General features: G+C 41.9%; 1 protein-coding gene across 1 annotated transcript in view; it reads right to left on the bottom strand.

The window, feature by feature from the left end:
* The window catches only part of Sntb1 (syntrophin beta 1), a 257294-nt gene that overhangs the window by 21885 nt on the left and 215220 nt on the right, over positions 1-20189 (bottom strand). Inside the window, exon 4 of the mRNA XM_031359477.1 lies at positions 14579-14718. Coding sequence (XP_031215337.1) covers positions 14579-14718 — 140 coding nt within the window. The remainder of the gene's footprint in view (positions 1-14578; positions 14719-20189) is intronic.

Raw genomic sequence — 20189 nt, forward strand, 5'->3', positions numbered from 1 at the left:
GTAGACCAGGCTGGCCTCGAACTCAGAAATCTGCTTGCCTCTGCCTCCCAAGTGCTGGGATTAAAAGCATGCGCCACCAGTGCCTGGCCTTTTTATTTTTTATTTTTCCAAAAACGTGAAAGTCATTAAGATTTTCTATTCATTGATATGGTTTCCCTATGCAGAAATATATGGAAAATGGGTCCCCATGAGTAACCTAAAATGGTATTTTAAAATTGTCACATAACCCGGGACTGGGGCAGTTCATCACTCATTGGTAATTAAAACAACTGCTGTGGAAGCAGGGTGGCCTGAGCTAGAGCCCCTGGGCCCACATAAAAGTCAAGTGTTGTGTTTCATGTTTATAGCTCAGCACTAGAGAGGTGGAGGCAAGAGAATCCCTGTGGCTTGCTGGCCAGACACTGTAGTTGCACTCCTGAGATCCAGGCCCAGTAAGAGAGGAGGCACTGGATGTTCACCTTTGTCCTTCACAAACACCTCCCCACATATGCATGTGTACCTGCCTGTACATGTACACACACACACACACACACACACACACACACACACACACACACACACAGAGGCTACTTCATATGCCCAAAGTTTAGCTTACCCAACAGATCAGCTACAGGGTTAGACCACTTTCAAGTCCGATCTTTTATTCACTATTTAGGTAAACTTGCTTTAGGATACTTGTCATTGTAGGAGACCATGGCAAGTGCTTCTCCCTCAGTGATAAGATATAAAGTAGGTTACAAATTCATTTCTGAGTTCTCAGATATGGCTCTTAGCCTGACTGCTTTTTTGAGGAAAAACAAATAAACAAGCAAGCAAAAAACTGTCTCATGAGGGATACTTCTACAACTAATCTAATTCCAGATAGGTGTTAGAGAATGTTGCATAAAATGTTCCATGTACAAATATTATTATTAATATCCTTAATTAACACAACAGTTGCAGCACACAGATTCAACCAAATTAGGAAAATTACATATTAGGTAACTGTGTTGCTAAGCAATATTACATACTCATTTTACTTAATTGCTGTAATTAGCATCTCCCAACAGATGCCACAATGCAAACCAAGGAGAGAGAGGGAGGGGGACAGAGGAAGGGAAGAGGTTAGGGGGAGGAGGGTAGAGGGAAAATGGAGGAAGGAGCAGGAAAGGAGGAGGAGGGAAGGAAAAGACAGGAAGAAAGAGCCACTTGGATCTTCTAAAGTTTCTGTTGTCCCCAATACTTTCACTCATTGTTCACCCCAGTGGGGCCCAGCAGTCCACAGACATCTCAGAAACATACAACCATTAACAAGTATCGAACAGTCAGGTGTGAGTGGTGGTCTAGGATCTTCCTTCCCCCCAGCTGGGAACAGCTGATTAGTCGCTAGGGTTTTACTTTCTAAATTCCTTTCTTCTGAATATGGTGTGGAAAGTCATCTAGGATCCCATCTTCCAGTAAGTTTGCAGTACTGAGCGATCTTGACTAGCCACCGAAATGCGTGTAATAGAGAAGAATGAACAGGGGTGACAGTCTGGAGCCCACTCTTGACTCTTTCCTGGTATAACCAAGTGGAGACGGTTGAGTGTCCTCCATTTTTCTCTCGCTTGCCCATGGCCTATTACAGCTAGCTTTCAGAGGCAGTACAGAGAGTGAGATGGTGATACTCCACACATGGAAGCTTTCACCAATGGGCCTGGGCTTTTTACGATACCTTTCTGGACATGGTATTTTGGGGTTCACGTAGATAAAAAGTATGTGCAATCAACTAGATACCCAGGAACTCATATTTACAGTTTAGAATTGGAACTTTGTTTTATAAGCCCATGGGGACCATACTTTTTCTTTTTTTATTTGATTTTTTCTTTTATTAGATATTTTCTTTATTTACATGTCATATTTCCCAGCTTCCCCTCCAAACCAGAAACAAAAACAAAAACCAAAATAACCCAACAAGAACAAACCCCTGTTCCCTCCCCCCCTACTTTTTCTATTATACTAGAAAAGGGGAGCAAACTCCAGAACATCAGATATAGACAGAGAAAGAAATAAAAAGGAAAAAGTAAAGTGACTTCAGGTCATCTGCGGGTTTCTTTTATTCATTTTATGTTCCTCACCACAGCTAAGCAAGACTTGTAACTTGATGGATAGTCTCATTTATAATCATTTAGACAAAGCCTTAGGAAACTGTCTTCTGAAGCAAATTGTCCTTTTATTATCTAGCACTGTTAGAACTGCATGTTTCATGCCATCCTATGCAACTGCTAGTTATCTCTTAATAGTCTCCTATTCCACCTCTGTTTTAATGAGTTCAACATGTGCCACAGCATGCACAGAATACATGTTCTAAAGCTATCTTTGAGAACATCTCCATGTAAGGCAATGTTAATCAAAATCAGATCTGTTCTCCTGGGGTAAATGAACCATGTATGATCACTTAAGCAAACAGCTCTTACAGTGCCTGGTTTTCTCTCTTTCACATTTTCACTATTAAAAACTTCAGCTACTGTCATCTCTTTCTACAGTGTTGGTTTCTGAACATGCATGGCCTCAGAGGAAGCCACCTATTGGCCATCTTACCTGCAGTATTGTGGCATGTCACCTTCAGTGCTGGCATTGTGCTATGAGTGATCTAACCAGAGGTTCTACCCTCTTCAGACCAGTCAATGACTCTTCTTAGCCTTAGTCCTTGTATCTCAATGATACTAAGACACCAGGTATCTTTGATGCAACACATCTTTGATGTGTTTTTTAGAATGACGTGGGCCAACCTACTTTTCAGCCATTTTCACTTTCCTCTGAGATATATTTTCAGATCCTAACAACTGCTAGTGTTTACTGAGTACTCATTTGGCATATTTCATTCCATTTTTTCCTTTCTTTTTTTTTCTTTTTTCTTTTTTCTTTTTTTTTTTTTCCTTTTCTGAGACAGGATTTCTCCGTGCAGCTATGGATATCCTAGAACTCACTCTATAGACCAGGCTGGCCTCTAACTCAGAGATCTGCCTGCCTCTGCACCCTAGTGCTGGAATTAAAGGCGAGCACCACAACCTCTGGTCTAGCATGTCTTATTCTTATGCTTCACATTTATATGTATAATCTCAATTACTCTTAGTGATAAGTGTAGGAACTAGAAGACGCTACTGTCCCATTACACAGATGGAGAAAGTTGGATGTTGGGGCATGAAGATAATTTCCCCCAGATCATATTATAAGTGAGCCTCCAAATTCATTCAACTCCTGGTTTGTCTAAAGATGCCAAAGATGACTAGCACTTTCAAGGCTGGGATCATGAGCTGGAAGCTAACCTGAGCTCAATAGTCAATTCCCTGACTGCCTCAGGAGCTCATAGTTTAGTAGGCAGGAGAGCAGGGGCCAGCCACTAAAGAGAGAGTGCCAGGCTGAGATGGAATGCCAGTGGGGAGGAGGTGCACCTCACATGATGATTTGTCCGAGTACAACCTATGTACTAGAGCCTTGAAAGCTTTCACGCCCCCCTAGGGCAGGCCTGGGGAATAAGCCCAATTTCCCAAAGAGTGAGAATGCCTTCTGGGCTGAGTATAAACATCATAGTCTGTTTCTAATTTAACATTTAATGAGTGCAATTGGCCATAGTCTCCAGGGACAAGAGAGTCTAAAATTTGGAAGGTTGGCCTGAGGCTTTGACTACTTTTAGTGGTTAGAAACCAGGTTCCTTCCTAAGACATCAGCACGCTTGGTATCAAAAGTTCCACGTTCCTGGCTGCCAGGTGGCATGAAAATAGAGAAGTGCACACTCATCATTTCCTCCTCTGCCTGCCCTCCTCCGTCTGTCTGGCCCACAAGTCAGTGTGAGATGAGTGTTGTAGCCTTTTTCTTTGCAAGCTTTGTGCTTCTGAAAGGTCATGAACCACTGGGACTGGGCCAGCAGAATTTCTTCATTAAAATGTCTCTAGAATTTTAGAAAAATTGTGACCTTAATCCTCACTCTCTGTAGACCCACATGACTTAGCAATTAGGACAATACTAATAACACCAGTAATAATAATAATATCCCCAACACTCTAACTTCATGTGGGCAAGTGGACCTTCTGAAAAATATTCAGCAACCTCAAACAAACTGTTGCAAAATATGTTTTCCCAGGGACTCATAAAAAGTAGAGGGGAGAAAATAGCTAAGTTACAGCATGTTTGTAGATGGTTCTGAGTGTGCTCTTGTAAATTGTAAGTGCCTTGTAAACTGGAATTCCCAGAGCCAGAGAGACCACAGAAGCTTGTCAGTAGGAGAGATGCTCACAAACTTCTCTGTATAGCAATGGATATCAAGAATTCTGGTACTATTACTATGAAAAACCAATATATATATATATACATATATGTATATATATATATATATATTTGTATATATATATATGTGTGTATATGTATATATAGTATGTCTGGGTCTTAAAATCAACAATAACAAAAAGAAACCTAACCAAATAAATCAGCTCTGAAGTGAATGAAAAAGGAACTCAATTTAGAGTGGTGTAGCTGATGTGGTCCCTCTGTGTGTAAAGAAACAGCACCTGTGGTAATCAGGCAAAGCTCCCCAGGACTGCTAAGGGGAAAGGAGGAGCCTCATGGGTGGCTTGGGTCAGACATTATGCTAAATAAGTCTGTTCAGGTCATTGCTCTGAGCAAAGTGGTGAATGATGATTGTACTTCATCCTTAGCTCATATGCTAATGTTTTCACCACCCTAATTTGATCACATTTTGAATTAGGACCTCTAAGGAACTGATTCAGGTAACTGTGGTCATAAAGAATGGGACCCCTATCCTGCATAATTAGTGTCCTCCTCCAGAGAGACACTGAGGCACCCACACTTTCCCCAGACAGGAACAAAAGGGAGGTCATGTGAGGACCCTGAAGGAAGGTATCTGTTCTAAACCATCAAGAGGAACATCACCAGAAACGGTGATCCTGGAACCCTCCCCCTGGACTTCCAGGCCCTAGAGTTCTAGGAGATTGAGTTCCTATTGTTTATTTTCCCTAGACTAACTGCAGCTTGAATGCTCTGTATCCCAGACTCTAAATACCGTGAGCACTGACAGTAGAAAATCCCAAATTGTAATCATGAAATTGTTCATGTACAAAAAAAACCTGTTGTATGGAGTTCCATTTCGGCCATGAGGATAAGATGCACATATAACAAAAATAAATTTTCTCTCTGTTAGTGTTCCCTCTCCCAAATATCTCATTACCTCTACATAAATGTTACAAATTCTAAGAAAAACCCAAAATGTATTTCATATAACAAACCCTCAACGTGTATCTTGTTTTCACTCAGCATATATCTTGTTTCAATAATACATTAATTATATTGTCACTTTCATTCTGTGGTAGACATTATTTACCCATTTTTTTTCTTTTTTCTTCACACAGGGAAGTGAGATCAGAAGTAACCACCTCATGGTCATGCGGACTCTAAATGAAGCTTTACTATGTCTGAGCTCAGGTCTGTCAAACCATTTTTACCTCTATCTTCCAGCAAATATAGTTGGTTTATTAAAGTTTTTTTAAAGGAAAATTTCATTATTCATTTATTTCCAATTAGCATGGAAAATAATGGGCTCCCTGTAAGCCATCACCTGCATATCCCTGGGAACTGCTCATAATCCCACTCCCCATTCCTCTACCTCCTTCTCTTCCCCTCTCTGACTGTCCACCTCCCTACCTCTATTTTCTTTCCCTTCATATGAGAGGTTAAGGAAGTATTTTTGCGATGTTTTGTTTGCTTGGTTTTACATTTTACTGCTTTGATAATTAGCCTTTAAGGGATGTCTTGGATTGTGCTATCGTGCCCACCTGCAAAATTTAGTTAGTCCCATGTTTGCAATGTTTTAAAAAGGTATTTGTGAACCCCATGTAGAGAAAGGGTTAAAACATAATATTCAAGCACTTACCTTGAGTCAATCTTACTCTAAGAAGTTTACATTGATGTATTATCATCACAACCAAATCAAGTAGGTGTAGACAGTGCCTCACTATAGATGGCCAAAATGAGGCAAAAAGATAGGAAATTTGCCTAAGATTATAAAACTGGCATTTGGGGCTGGGTTTTAAGCTTGTAGAATCTGTGACCTGGGAGGAATATTTCTTTTTTTTTTTCCAATTAAACTTGTTTATTTCACAGAAATTCAGCTATGTACACAAAGTGCTGTTTGTCTTGCAGTTGGTTACATTAATATTTTCCAGTCATGGTTTTCTTTTCTTTTTTTTTTTTTTACTAGATATTTTCTTTATTTATACTTCAAATGATATCCCCTTTCCTGTTTCCCCTCTGAAAAAAAAAAAAACACTTTGTTTCCTTCCCCCCACCCCCACCAACCACCCTCTCCCACTTCCTGGCCCTGGCATTCCCCTCTACTGGGGCACAGAACCTTCACAGGACCGAGGGCCTCTCTGGGAGGAGTATTTCTGTGATGGGATGATACACAGCAATTCATAGGAAGCCAAGGAAGACTGCATGTACCAACAGAAACCTTCCTGATACTATCCACAAGTATGTGGCCACTTCACAGTGGGACCCGAGGCACAGCTTTCTTTCATTATTAGAAGAGGTTTAGCCACAGAAAGCACAGGAGTAAGTTGTCATGAGAGCTCCTAATTAAGGACATATTGTGACCAGAGACCTCATGGTCTTCTAATCATGCTCTACCCTCATGATAGACTGTATGATCTCAAACCATGAGCCAAAAGAAACCATTTTTATCTGATACTTGGTTACGAGAAGAAAGAAGTATCTAATGCAGGAGGTAATAACCAATGTACTTGGTGAGTAAGAGTTACGAAAACAGTCTGTGTTTCCATGCTAGGGGAGCCTCTACAAGAAGGGAGCTCATTTCTCTCCAGTTCCCACTCCCAGAACTTCCAAAAATGATTCTGCTAAGAAACTGAGAGCATCGTCGGCTGAGCTGCCCATCTCAGAGGCCAGCTTTGTGTGCCACCAGAGAACAGCTCCAGTTACAGCTGGAGGGAACCCTGCCTTCCATGGCTCATTTGGAAACCCTGCATAGATTGGCCCAGAGGCACCATCTCTTGACTCAATCGGTGGTAATGGCTTTGCTTTCATTGTCAAGGCTATGAAAGTCTTCACATAGAGTTTCCAGAGAGAAGCTGAACAGGGTAAATGATCTACAGTGGCTGGTATCCAAGGTCAAAGTCTATTTCACTAAAGCGCATTATCCCATGGGTGTTAGAGCAAAGACATCTCACTGAGTGCATTTAACAAATGAGGGCTCTGGGAGACAGGGGCATGGTTAGCCTGGAGGTAGGCAATGTTCTGGAAGGAGAGCGACTAAGATGAAGATTCTTTGCTCTTACATTTCTAGACCACCACCACTCAGGAGCACATAGTGAATTGCTTGCCAGCTGGAGGGGATGAGGTGAGAATGAATAGCAAAGCCACCTGAATATTCTGAATTTCCCAACTGCCAGATGGAGTTCAGAGTAATACCCATGGCCTGAACTTTATGCTTGCATGTAGGTAGGTCTTGTATGTATTCAGACTGAATTTCATTTTGCAGCTCAATGGTTAGCCTGTGTTATTTGGGAGGATGATGGTGCATTGAGGAAGCATATCCTGCCACCAGTTATCCTTTGAAATAAGTGGTAAGCACTAACATTTTTATATTGTGCTCTGTTCTAACCAGCTACGTGTGTGTACTTGAAGGGGACTTCCTTTTTCATCCTCACATCAGATAAAGGTTTATGGCTTTAGTTTTTTTTTTGAGACAGGGAACTCACTCTGTAGACCAGGCTGGCCTTGAACTCAGAAACCTGCCTGTCTCTGCCTACCAAATGCTGGGATTAAAGGCGTGCGCCACCACTGCCCGGTGGCTTTAGATTTCTTTATGTGCTTTGCCCATAAACTATCCTCAGCATGCCTGTTACCTGTAAGCCTGCATTCACATATTTTTGGCATCCTGCCCTGGAAGCTTCTCATACTCCATTCTCTGTTTGTGAGTCGACATCTCTCCTTCTGGAGACTTTGCTTTTAAGGGGTATCTGTCGGCTGTCAGTTTCTTTAACAATGACCCTGAGCCTGGAGCTACTGAGCTTGCTTTTGCAGTCAGCATTAAGACCCCAAAGGTAATAGTTATCCAGCATCTTTAGCCACTGAAGGAGGACCAGCCTGCCAACTGAGTAGGGTTGAGACAAACTCTGAAGGAATTGTGTACTGGTGCTCTTCAACTTTTGATGGAGTTGAATACTGATAAACCTAGCACACCCCCAAAATATCAAGTCTACAACCCACTAAGTATACTTACCCTATTTAGCACCATAATTTAGCAACATAGGGCACCATAGAATATGAGTTGTTTCTACTAAGGTACAACATTTCTGCATTATCATAATGTCAAAGAGTCAGCTGCTGATCTATTACAAGTCAGGTACTGTGTGTATACAGTGCATGCACTGTAGGAAGCACTGACATATGGAACTTTTGGTTGTTGGGGGAACATCCTGGACATGTGCTGTCTATCATATTAGCTACTAGCTGTCAGGAGCCATTTAGGAGAGACCAAGGCTAGCAGGTAACTTTCCTGGAGGTGGCTCACCATTTTTTCATGGCTTATGGTGGGTGATCTCTGAGAGGCAAGGTCCCAAGAGACTTCTTGCAGCTGATATGTCTTATCCTATCACTATTATATAGTCTAATGATTTCTGGGCATTAGCCCACCCTATTGGGCAGATTTCCTGCAGGTCAATGTAAAGATAAACTTTCATGAATTAATGCTGTTTAGATGAATTAATGACCTTATAGAATTCCTGTTTTGATTCAAATAATTTTAGGAAGAAAGTTTTAAGAGATACAATGAGCTTTCATAATTACGCTAAAAAGAGAAATAGGCTTGGGACAAATCCATGATCAAGGAAAAACACTCATTCTAGGTCAAATCCAAGGATGAAGCCACAGGTGTGCACTATGATAATGTGAGGCCATGTGCCATGTGAAACAGTTGCTTTGAACTTATAATGAGCTTATAAAATGAAACACTGCTTTGAACTTAATATTAACATCTTTCTGTAACTCCCCTTTTGTGTAACATTTTATCTATGAGGTAATTCTTTCTCATGTAGAGAACTTTCTGTCTAAAAGCTATAAAAAGCTAAAAGCGATAATAAAATCTGCTGTAGCCATTTCTGATACATCCAGAATGTGTGTGCTTGAATTCTCCCTCTCTTTTCTTTTCTCTCTGGTTCACAATGAGTTAATAGGCTCCAAGCCTCTTGTCTGACCAGCCTGGGCAAGAGAGAAAGGAACTGGAACAATTAGTCCTTTACTTAATTCCCTGCTGCTGCCAGCAGGAATTAATTACCGAATGTGGATATGTCTATATATATGTATAGACATGTATATATATAGCTAAAAGAGTTTAGAGTTTGTCACTGGGCATTCTTGCCAGTCCCAGATAATTAAGTTTTGTTCCATCAGTAGTATTGACTCCATAAGCCAGCTGTCACTGTCACTGGGCTCATATGCTGGCAGCATGACCCCAATCACCAGTGCCATACTTCTGTTTGCTACCTGCACTGGTTAACACTCTGCTGTCAAATCTGGATTTTGACAACTAGCTACACATGGCTATTGAGTTCTTGAATGTACTCAGTAAGACAGAAATTACACTTTCAGCTTTATTTACACTCAGTTTGCTGAAGTAAGAGTGGATGCCATGTTGGAGAATGAAGAGTTCTCTGCAGGGTTAGGTGGAGGCTCCAAAACTATATCCCATCCTCATCTCATGTTCCTGGCCATCTCATCCTCCCTTCCTTGTCCTTTTAGAAGTGTCTGTTTAATATTTCCTTTCCCTTCAGTCATTGTCCTCTCTTCCACCTCTGGGGAGCAGGCCTAAGTGTAGCCTGTCCAGGTCTTTCAAGTTCACCAAGTCACATTATTCCTGTGATCGGTCACATTATGGAAGAGTTGAAACATAGAAATATCTATGTCTTCCAGAAACTCAAGACTTTGTGCCCTCATAGAATATGGCTTCATTTTTATCTATTTGTTTCCCTTTTCTTCACCATAGAATTGGAACCATGTCTGAATTAAGCAGATGCCCCTTGATCTTTGTGATTTTTATATTCAAAATATCTTCTCTGATCATGCGTGGGATTGTTACTAACTCCCCAAACCCTCAGTGCTCTTCAGGGCTCAGATAGCACACAAGCATAGTGAACAGGCTAACCTGAGTAGACCTCCACTGGCTTTAGCATATGGTACCCTCTGACAGAGATAATTTCCCCAGCCTTCTGAGCCTTGGGTTCTGAATCTGGAGGAAACACTGTACCACAGCCTTGTGGAACAGATGTAAGAGCACTGGGAAAGACTTATACCAAGTGTTGGGCATCTGATCAGGGCAGCTACTGATTCTTATCTCCTTGATCTGCAAGGTCATGTCTGGGGCTCTGACCCAATCCCACTATACTATATAGGAAACAAGGGGCTCTGTGGGTGGGTGCATTTCTCTTCTTCCTGGAAAGGCTTGCCTCTTACTCTGGTTCCCACCACCATTTTCTGGAGTGTTCTCACTCTAGCTTCAATTCAAACATTATTCTTCAGCCCTCCCTCCAGGCAGTGTTAAGCATTTTGTTCTTGTTGTATTTGGTATAAATAGTTCCTTAGCTGTTGGTGCCCATCAATATATTTGTTCTGGGAGTTTGGACTTTATTTTATCTCTTTAGCCTTTGCCCTAATTATCACTTCTGGCATGTAGCACATGAATGGTGAATGTTGAGGAATGAATGAATGAAAGAAAACATAGTCTCCATTGGTCATCATTCCCAGAAGCTGTGAAGAGAAACCTGAGAATGAGCTGGAACTAGTTTTATCTCCATGGTTCCCTAGAGTTACTCGGAAACGATTCTATTTCTACTTTCCTTCCTGACAATTGCTATGGGAGGTATCAGCTCAATCTCCCCTCTGAGTAATTGGAACCATGTCTATGCACTAATCTTTCTTTGGTTTTCGCTGCAGGAATTCCTTGTTATGTGAACATGAATGCTGTGGATATAAATCACATAGTGAAGGTGACCAGCCTGAGTGAGCATGGCATATACCACCTCTGTGTAAGTATGTTGAGATGGTTACTCTGGCCTTTAATAATGCTACACTGTACTTTAAGAATTAAATTTTGCCACAGATTTTGAAGCATGGAAGATCAAATCCATTCTTTATGTTTATATATTGATGTAGAGATTGTTCCTAAATCTCCCTGAAATTTACTGGGGAACTCAAAATTTCTATTTCCAGTGAGCTTTGCTGGTGTCTACCATGAACTACAACAGGAAGTCAGAAGAATTTCAACTCTGTTAAGGGTTGTCATTGTTGTCTATTTTTACATCCTAGTCAACTGCCTTTGGTTCTCTTTCCTGTGACTTAACTTTGACGATAATTGTTAGGACTAGGGACTTGGGTGTCTACCTCAAGACAGAAGCCTAAAGTGTAGGTGCACTCTGATGAGTCTGTTGGACTAAACCCCAAAGGGAGCCTTCCCCACATTGCCCAACAGTTCACCCAACAGAAAAGCAAGGGTTCTTATTGACAGAGACTATGTCAGGAAAGTGAAAATTATGTTTACATGCTCAACTTCCAAGAAAAATCGCAGTGGCATAGAAAGAATTAGATTAGGACAGACTGCTGTTATAGGCCACACACAGAAAGGGCCAGAAGCTGAGGCCAAGCCTGGGAATTTTCAGCTACTTCAAGTTTAATTCACTGTTTTCTAAGGACACAGGCCTTTAAGGAAGAGGGCACAACAATGATGCACTCGGACTGTATTTTATGACATGGCTGATAGCAATAATGCTGCAATGAACATGGAGGATGTCTATCTCTTTGTGATACCAGGTTCAATTCTTTTCAGTACATCTCCAGAAGTGAGATTGCTAGGGCAAATAGCAATTTTATTTTAACTGTTGGAGGACTCTCTACACTGTTTTTCACAGAGTGCACCTCACTTTACGATCCCAACAATGGTGTGTACCTCACTTTACGATCCCAACAATGGTGGACAAGTGCTCCTTAAACTAGCATTTAAAAAAAATTAAAATTTTTGAGGCCTGAGGTCAGCAGAAAACACCCAGTGCTCTGCCATGGCCTCCTGAGGCAGGGCTGTGGCCACCACTATAAGGAACAAATGTGTGATGGAGAGCTAGGATAAAGGGCTTGGGTCACTTCTCCAGCTCTTTGTTGTACATGCCTTGTCTTCTAGGCTCCACCTGCCTGTACTCCACTGCTGCTGCTGTTCTTGGTTGTCATCTCATGGTACTGGCATCTCCAAAACACTGCTGCCTTCTGCTGCTGCAACTGGACTGCACTTTCACAAAACAGCTGTTCATAGGCTTTGTTTCATGGTGCTAAGCCTCAACTTTTCTGCATGACCTCTTCAGTCCTGGGTCTTCAACTGCCACTGAGGCTGCACCTTCACCAGTGGCCTCTTCTGGCCTCTTACAGTGCCAAGCATCAGCTGCTACCCCTTCATGTTTCAAAATCAGTTCCACCTGGGTGACTCTTAGACATTACCAAGTCTGGCTGCCAACGCCAGGTACAACCATGGCTGCATCTGGAACACAGCTTCTCTGTGCTCTCAGGAAACCGTTCCCAGAAGATTTCACCTTGCTGGTCTCTTCTAAATCTTAGCTCCAGCTAACCAACATCAATTGTCCCAGTAATGCATAGGTTTCAATTTAGTAGTTCTGGTATCTTGTTAATCACAGCTGATTGTTCAGCCCCAGCTAACCAAGGCCACAGAATCTTCACAATCAAAATAGCAATGGCCCTGATAAGAGGCTTTAATCTTCCCTCTGAAATTTCACAAGCCAGATCTCTATTGTTTGCACTGTTCTCAACATTATCTTCCAAGTTCCTACAGAACATCCACAGAGCTCTTAACACTCAATGGCACTTCTAGCCCAAAGTTCCAAAGTCCTTCCACAGTCTTTCCCAAGACATGGTCGGGTTGTCCCAGAAATCCCCCACTATGATGGTACCAATTTGTCTTAGTCAGGATTTGTATTCCTGCACAAAACATCATGACCAAGAAGCAAGTTGGAGAGGAAAGGGTTTATGCAGCTTAAACTTCCACACATTGCTGTTCATCAACAAAAGAATTCAGGACAGGAACTCACACAGGTCAGTAACCTGGAGGCAGAAGCTGATGTAAAGGCCAAGGAGGAATGCTGCTTACAGGCTTGCTTCCCCTGCCTTGCTCAGTTTCTTATAGAACTTAGGACCACCAGCCCAGGAATGGCACCACCAATCATGGGCCCTTCCCCCTTGATTAATTGAGAAAATGCTTTACAGCTGGAGCTCATGGAGGCATTTCTTCAACTGAGGCTCCTTTCTCTGGGACAACTCCAGCTTGGGTCAAGTTGACACTCAGAACCAGCCACTAAAGTCTTCTTCTAGGAACTCCTTGATTTCAGATGTTATGTTAAAAATACATTTTTAATCTATTTTGAGTTGATTTTTTTCTACATAGTTTCATATAATAAACCAGATTTATTGCATGTGGATACTCAAGTTTTCCCAGCACCATTTACTGATGTGACTGTCTTTTCCCCATATGCCTTCTCTTCTTGGCACCCTTGTCAAAGACCAGTTGACTGTATATGAGGTGGATCTACTTCTGAATGCCCTACTGTCATGAATGACTATGCACATTATTGTATCAGTATTGTTTCCTTTTGGTCTCCACTAGCTTAGTCATGTTCTTGAAATCAGTGAATGTGAAGCCTCCACATGCTCCTCTCTAAGGCAAATGTAATGTGGCATGGATTGGGTGTGTATGTGTGTGCATCACTGAATGTTACTCCGTTGGTCAAAGGATACAATATTTCCATCATGCAAAGTAAAGGGGCACTTCCTGAAGGTGGTGAATGCGCAATATGGCATTGATTGTAGAGATGGTTTTGTAGATGTGAACATCTCTCTGCACTCAATTAAATGTTTTACATGTACAGTTTTTATATGTGTGTGTGTGTGTGTGTGTGTGTGTGTGTGTGTGTGTGTGAATCACAGCCCAGTGAGCTGGTCTAAGGAAAGATGCAATTTCTCATACAAGTAGCTCGTATGTAGTGAACATTCAATGAAACAGACAGAACATTCGACAAAACAGAACGAGGTGCTCTCACTTCCACAGCAACACCACACAGACCAGGAGGAACTTACTTTAGGGAAACTCTCACAAACAAAACAGTCATTTACACAGACTCTTTGCTGTGCTGGCAAGAAAAGGCCCATGAGTGATGATTGCATTCAGATACTAAGACTGGAAACACATGAATCAAGTTCATTTCCAAGAGGACAAGATGGAGATCCAGGAAAATTTCCAGTCTGGGACATCACACAAATGTCCTGGTTCCATGATAACAGTATGTTGCTTGTCTCCATGTAGTCTTGAGTTTAACCGCAGATAGTAACATACCTGGCCAAATATGTGCACCTATATTTTTAAGGAGCTCTCAACCCCTGCCATACCATTAGACAGCACTAGAGTATGTTGAAATAATCACAGTTGATTCAAACAGCATCAAACTTGCAACACAGCACCCAAACCCACAGCCAAGGCTACCTGGTGGCAAGAAGTGGATACGAATGCACAGGGCTGAACCAGGCCTCTTTCCTCCGTGGCATGCTGTCATAGATTAAAAGATCTTTCTCAGTCAGAACAACCAGGGCTGGTTTCCACTGTTTCTCACTCTCTCCAGGCACCTGAAACAGAAAGCAGAGAACTGTGAAACAGCTGCAAGACAGGATGAACAGAAAAGAGACATCAGCATCCCTTCAATCAGAGGGCCGAGCAAAACGAGTGTCCTTCGGTTCAGGCTTCAGTAGTTGAAATGAGAAGAAAGAGCTCCAGCATGATCCCAGCCATTCCTGATCATTGAAATATCTGGTGTCTCAAGGGCCCTTTCTTCGTTTTCTGTGCAGCGGAGAAGCAGCAAAGCCGCTGTGCAGCTCACTGGTCAGTCAGTGCTGAATCGTTATTTCACAGTGGGAGGCAAATGCTTGGGGGAGTCAGTGCTCTCATGTCTTGTGCTCTAGTAGAGCACATTTAGTATGAAAAAATTTGGACAAATTTCCAAAAAAGGCACTGAAAAATATTCTGTGGAGCCACGTGTCTCCTCATTCGGGTATGAGACATGCAGTCTCTTAAGTCTTGCTCTGGAATTTCTCCGGGGATTTAGGCATCACTTTAAAATTCCTCTTCTTCAGTGACTATTCAGTCTTACTCAATGAAGAATACATTCTGAACTCAAGGGGCCAGGATGACCAAGCAGGAACAGGACAGAGAGCATCAATTGCATAATGGTACCAGATGCGTTTTTGCATCTCTTCCAATGCTGAGCCTTTCCTTTTGGCCCAGTGTTGAGTCCTCTGAACTCAAATGCTCTTCTGTCCATGAAAGTGCCCTTTCGGACATGGGGACCCAGATTAAGCTGGTTGGGAATGCAGAATCTCAGGCCCATCCATCTGTATATTTATTGGAATGTACAGGTGATGTGTATGCTCCTTAATGATTCAGAAAGCACTGCTCCAAGTTAGGTCAAAGATTCTCTTTGGCAGAGTTAGCTCCTCAGTGCAGACAACTTTTGAATAAGCCATCACTCAGGGTCTATTAAGAATACAAGTAAACCTAACCATAAGCCAAATTCAGAGTACAGCTCATTTCTCCTCCTTTGCATTTTAAATGTATGTGTGTATATATGTATGTGTATGTGTGTGTATGTATGTATGTATGTATGTATTTTACCCATGTGCTCTTTAGCATGCATGTGGAGGTTGGAGGACAGTTTGCAGGAGTCAGTTCTCTCCTTCTACCATGTGGATTCTGGAGATCAAATTTATGTTGTCAGGCTTAGAGACGAGCACCTTAACCTGCTAAAGCACCTTGTCCGCCAAGTCCTTTCATTCTAATCATTTATATATAAATATACTGTATGTATATACGTGTATATATGTATATATAATCACCACTATAATATGTATATACAATATAACCATTACTATATATTAAAATAAAACTTTACTTATTGATCAAAATACATTTTTATTTCTACATACTGCTATTTTTTTCTCTTGAGACAGAATCTCACCTACGCTGCATCCTCCTGCCCCAGCCTCTTACGGCCTGAGATGACAGACTTATACTATCATGCCTGGCTTCAGTATCACCTTAAGTACCACAGAGAAATCTGCACAGAGTGGGAGGCACATGCATGTGGTCTCTTTCCACCAGCACCATGGCCAGTGCTGTAGAAACAAGTGTCCAAAGTAGAGAAAACGTGAAGCTTGGTTCTCAGGTTGACTTTTCTAAGTTCTCTGTGTAACCTGAGGACAGTTCTGGTGTTCATGAGTGGTCTTGATCCCCTGTTCATGCTAAGAAACACATGTGTCCCCAAAGGCGAGCAATGTGGACCCTGCTGCTGGGACGCTGGAGCATCAATCCTGCTCCACAGTTTGCTAGCTGTCAATCATCTGATTCCTTTGTATTTTAGTTTCTGCATGTGTAAAATGGCAACTCAGCCTCTGTTGCAGAGGTTGGTGCGAAGATACATGAGTTAATATCTGTAGAAGGCTTAATGCAGCACAGAGCAAGCACCTGGGAGGTACCTGCTGAGTAGCTCCTGTCCCCCAATGCTAATCAGGTGATTAAATGGGACAGTGAATATGATGTGCTTAGAAGCTGGCAGGTGATAGAGACATTGTACTGCATCTGCTAATTTTAAAAATAATGTTGAAAATGTGTCCTTTAGACATGAAGTGAATAGAATGAAGACAATGTTTTTCCTTGGAGAAAATGATAAGATGAATCAATGATACCTCTTATACCAACAATGTAATGTTTTCCTTCTACTTTTCCCAAGCTCCCTGTCCTGGAAGAACTCTTCTTTAACATTTAATATACCGCTGCCTTCCAGCAATTCCAAGGACCTGCTTCCTAAAGAGCATCTTCATCTTAATGTTTGTAAAGCTATTTATACTAGACTGTGAATGACTGACTGGTGGTTTATCTTCCCTCCCTTTAGTATTTTATGCATACTGAAAGTATCTTCTTGTAGCTTATTGACTTTGTACCAATTTCCTATAACAGAGCAAGAACATCTGCAAAAGCTCAAAGTAGACTGAGAAGGAGAAGTACCAGACTTTACAAGGTGAATGAGCTATGCATCTCAAGGCAATTAAGTTGTGGTTTGGGGAAATAGATCGAAATAAAATTTTCCAGCTTCTACATTAAACTTAGTAAATTACCTTTCCAGGTCATTAACCAGGACTGGAGAAGCTACAAAATGATCCTCCCAGTGTGGCTATTTTACTTACCTAGTCAGCGCTGATCCATTAATGTTGGCTGAAGTCAGTCATTTAACTACAAACATGAAAAATCATGATTTTTCAGAAAAAAAAATTGAAGTGTTCAGAGTGAAGCTGGGCAGTAAATATTAATGGTGACATGCTGACCTCTGTACCATGGGTCAGTGACACAGCAATGTGTCCGGTAGTATGCATAGCCCTACATACTTTATGGTTTATTTAAGTTACCTATGTGGATCTATTAAAATACACTGTGAAAAAACTCTAAAGGGATATTTCCCATCACCATCGTGGGTAGATCTTTTGTTTTCATTCTGTATAAATTCTTCAGAGCAGTAGGCTGCCCAAAAGAACAACCAACTTAGCAAGGAAACAATAAAAGCCATAGTGAAGAACAGGATTTTGGGGTCCAGAGAGATGGTATAGTGGATAGAGTGTCTAAAGCATTTACTATGCAAGCATCTGGATTTGAGTCCTAATCCCTAGGGCCCACACAGGAGTAGGGTACGCAGAGATGCCACCAGTAATCCCAGCATTCAGAAAGCACAGCTAAGGAATCTCAGGCAAGCTGGCTTGCTGGATTAACCAGGCATGCTTCAAGTTCAGTAAGACACTCTGCCTATTAGAGTAGAGAACAGTTGGAGAGGAAATGTCCTTGGGCTCGTGTGTGTATATTCTAATGCATACACCTCCCTTGTAGGTATGACACAGGAAGAGAGAACAGGATTTTGAAAAACATAACATGTTCCACACTGAACATAACGTGAGTGTGAGTCCCACACTGAAGCCCTGGAAGCACATTTCTTTTTGTTGTTGTTGTTGATAGGCTCAAGTATGTGTGCTATTGTTCTGGTGACAGCTTCTACTAGAAATCTACTCTCTTTGGGACCCAAATGTAGGCCAGTGTCAATGCAACAGGGGTATGTCTGCTTTTTTGTTAAAACATGATGTCATGTCTGCAGCGGCTATAGCGTTGTCCACCCCGCATCCTGCATTCTGCTTTGGATGTTGTAATTGTCAGGTTCTGAAGCACTCACTGCATTTATAATAAAGAAAGAGAAGCACAGGCTTTGGAAGACGGTTCATTCTGCAGGAATTCGGAAGCAGTGTCCTGGCGAACAGAGCCGTTTTCACTTCTACAGCACATCCTAGGACAGGTTTGCAAACCAGTATGAAAGATGGGAGGGCACGTGAGACCTGACTGGAAGTGGAAAATGAAAATTGGAAATGGAGAGCATTATGGTAAATGAAGCCCTTGGGACTGTATTCCCAATGGGTCCCAAAAATCAAGTTTAGGGGGTAACAAATTTTGTGAACTTTGGGTCCCCTGTTTAGAATAAACTGTAAACCATCGAATTTAGTGAATAACCACAGTCAGTTGGATTGGGGTTGTGTGCAGGTGGGGTGCTGACACCTCATTGACTTTAAGCTTTTATCTTTTACCCCCCAGAGTGGTTCCTACTGATCCTGGAATAACATTTGAAAGATATTGACCTTGTCACCTAGGAAATATACAGAATATGCTTCCAAAATGACACTTTTATCATCACCTTTTGAGGCTCAAAAGGGTGGTTACTGTTAATACAAAGTCACTCTTCAAGACTAAAGAAAGCACTAATAATACCCACGGAGGGCCCTGCCCAGCAAGCAAGCAAGCAGATCTTAGTAATAGCTAGATTGAGTATTCCATTAAGTAAGGATAGCAATGGCAGATTAGTCAAAGATATGGATGGGTTAGAACAAGGACTGCTTGCCTCTCCTGACTTGATGCCCTCATTGGCCTATGACAAAGTGGGTTTGAGTTAGTGCTAATGGCCTTCAAAGCTCACTCATTTTAAAACTCTCTCTCTCTCTCTCTCTCTCTCTCTCTCTCTCTCTCTCTCTCTCTCTCCTGTCTTTCACTCTCTCCCTCCCTCCCTATCCCTGTCTCTCTCTGTCCTTTCTCCTCCCTCTCTTTTCTTCTTTGTGTGTGTGTGTGTGTGTGTGTGTGTCTGTGTGTATATGTGTGATAGAATACAGGGAATCAGTTCTTTCCTGCCACAATGTAGGATGTAGGGGTTAAACTCAGATCTTTTATCGTAGTAGCAAACACCTTTAGCCACTGCATCATTTCACTAGCCCCAAACTCAGGTTTTTTTCCCTTTACTTTAAAAGTCTCTGCCATAAAGCCACAAAGATTCTTGCTCTATGATTCCTCTTGGTTTTAGGTCTCTTTTTAATCTCTCATTTGACTCAGTCTTCCCAATACCCCTTTCCCACTTTTTATTTAAGCAGTGGTAGTAGAACAGGTTCATGATCTTTAGAGTTAAAAAAAAAATACTTACTTCAAAATCTTGCACTGCCACTTCCCAGCTGAGGGGTATGAACAGAGTCCTGAACTCCCTGGTAACTTGTCCTCTGATGTATCACATGCTGAAATGGCCTCCCTACATGCAAACTTTGTGAAGATGAAGTGAGAGATGTAGAGCAGGTACTGGGTATGCTTGGTTGTCCCTGTGCTATGCTTCGAATGGCTCTGGGGACTGACCTAATTAGGGTGGTGAGTGAGTGAATGAGGAGAAGGCAAACACATGGAGATACAGAAAAGCTGCGATCAGGTGGACTGGGATCTCTGGTTGAGAAGCCACAACACCCGGGAAGGTCAGTGTATTTATTATATGCAGTTGAACAGGAAGGCAGGAGTACCACATAGATTTAAACGAGGAGGTAGGGTTATTTTACATAGCTGAGCAGGTTTAGCTCATCTTAGTAGGTACTGTCACTGTTGGAGAACACTCTTCAGGCTTTAAACACCTGAGAGAGGAAAGCTGTGGTGGATATTTTCTAAGCACACTGTCAATAATCACAGTTGGACCCAAAGGTTTTGCTAC

The sequence above is a fragment of the Mastomys coucha genome, unplaced genomic scaffold (assembly GCF_008632895.1).
Source record: "Mastomys coucha isolate ucsf_1 unplaced genomic scaffold, UCSF_Mcou_1 pScaffold7, whole genome shotgun sequence".
In the NCBI taxonomy this organism is placed as follows: domain Eukaryota; kingdom Metazoa; phylum Chordata; class Mammalia; order Rodentia; family Muridae; genus Mastomys; species Mastomys coucha.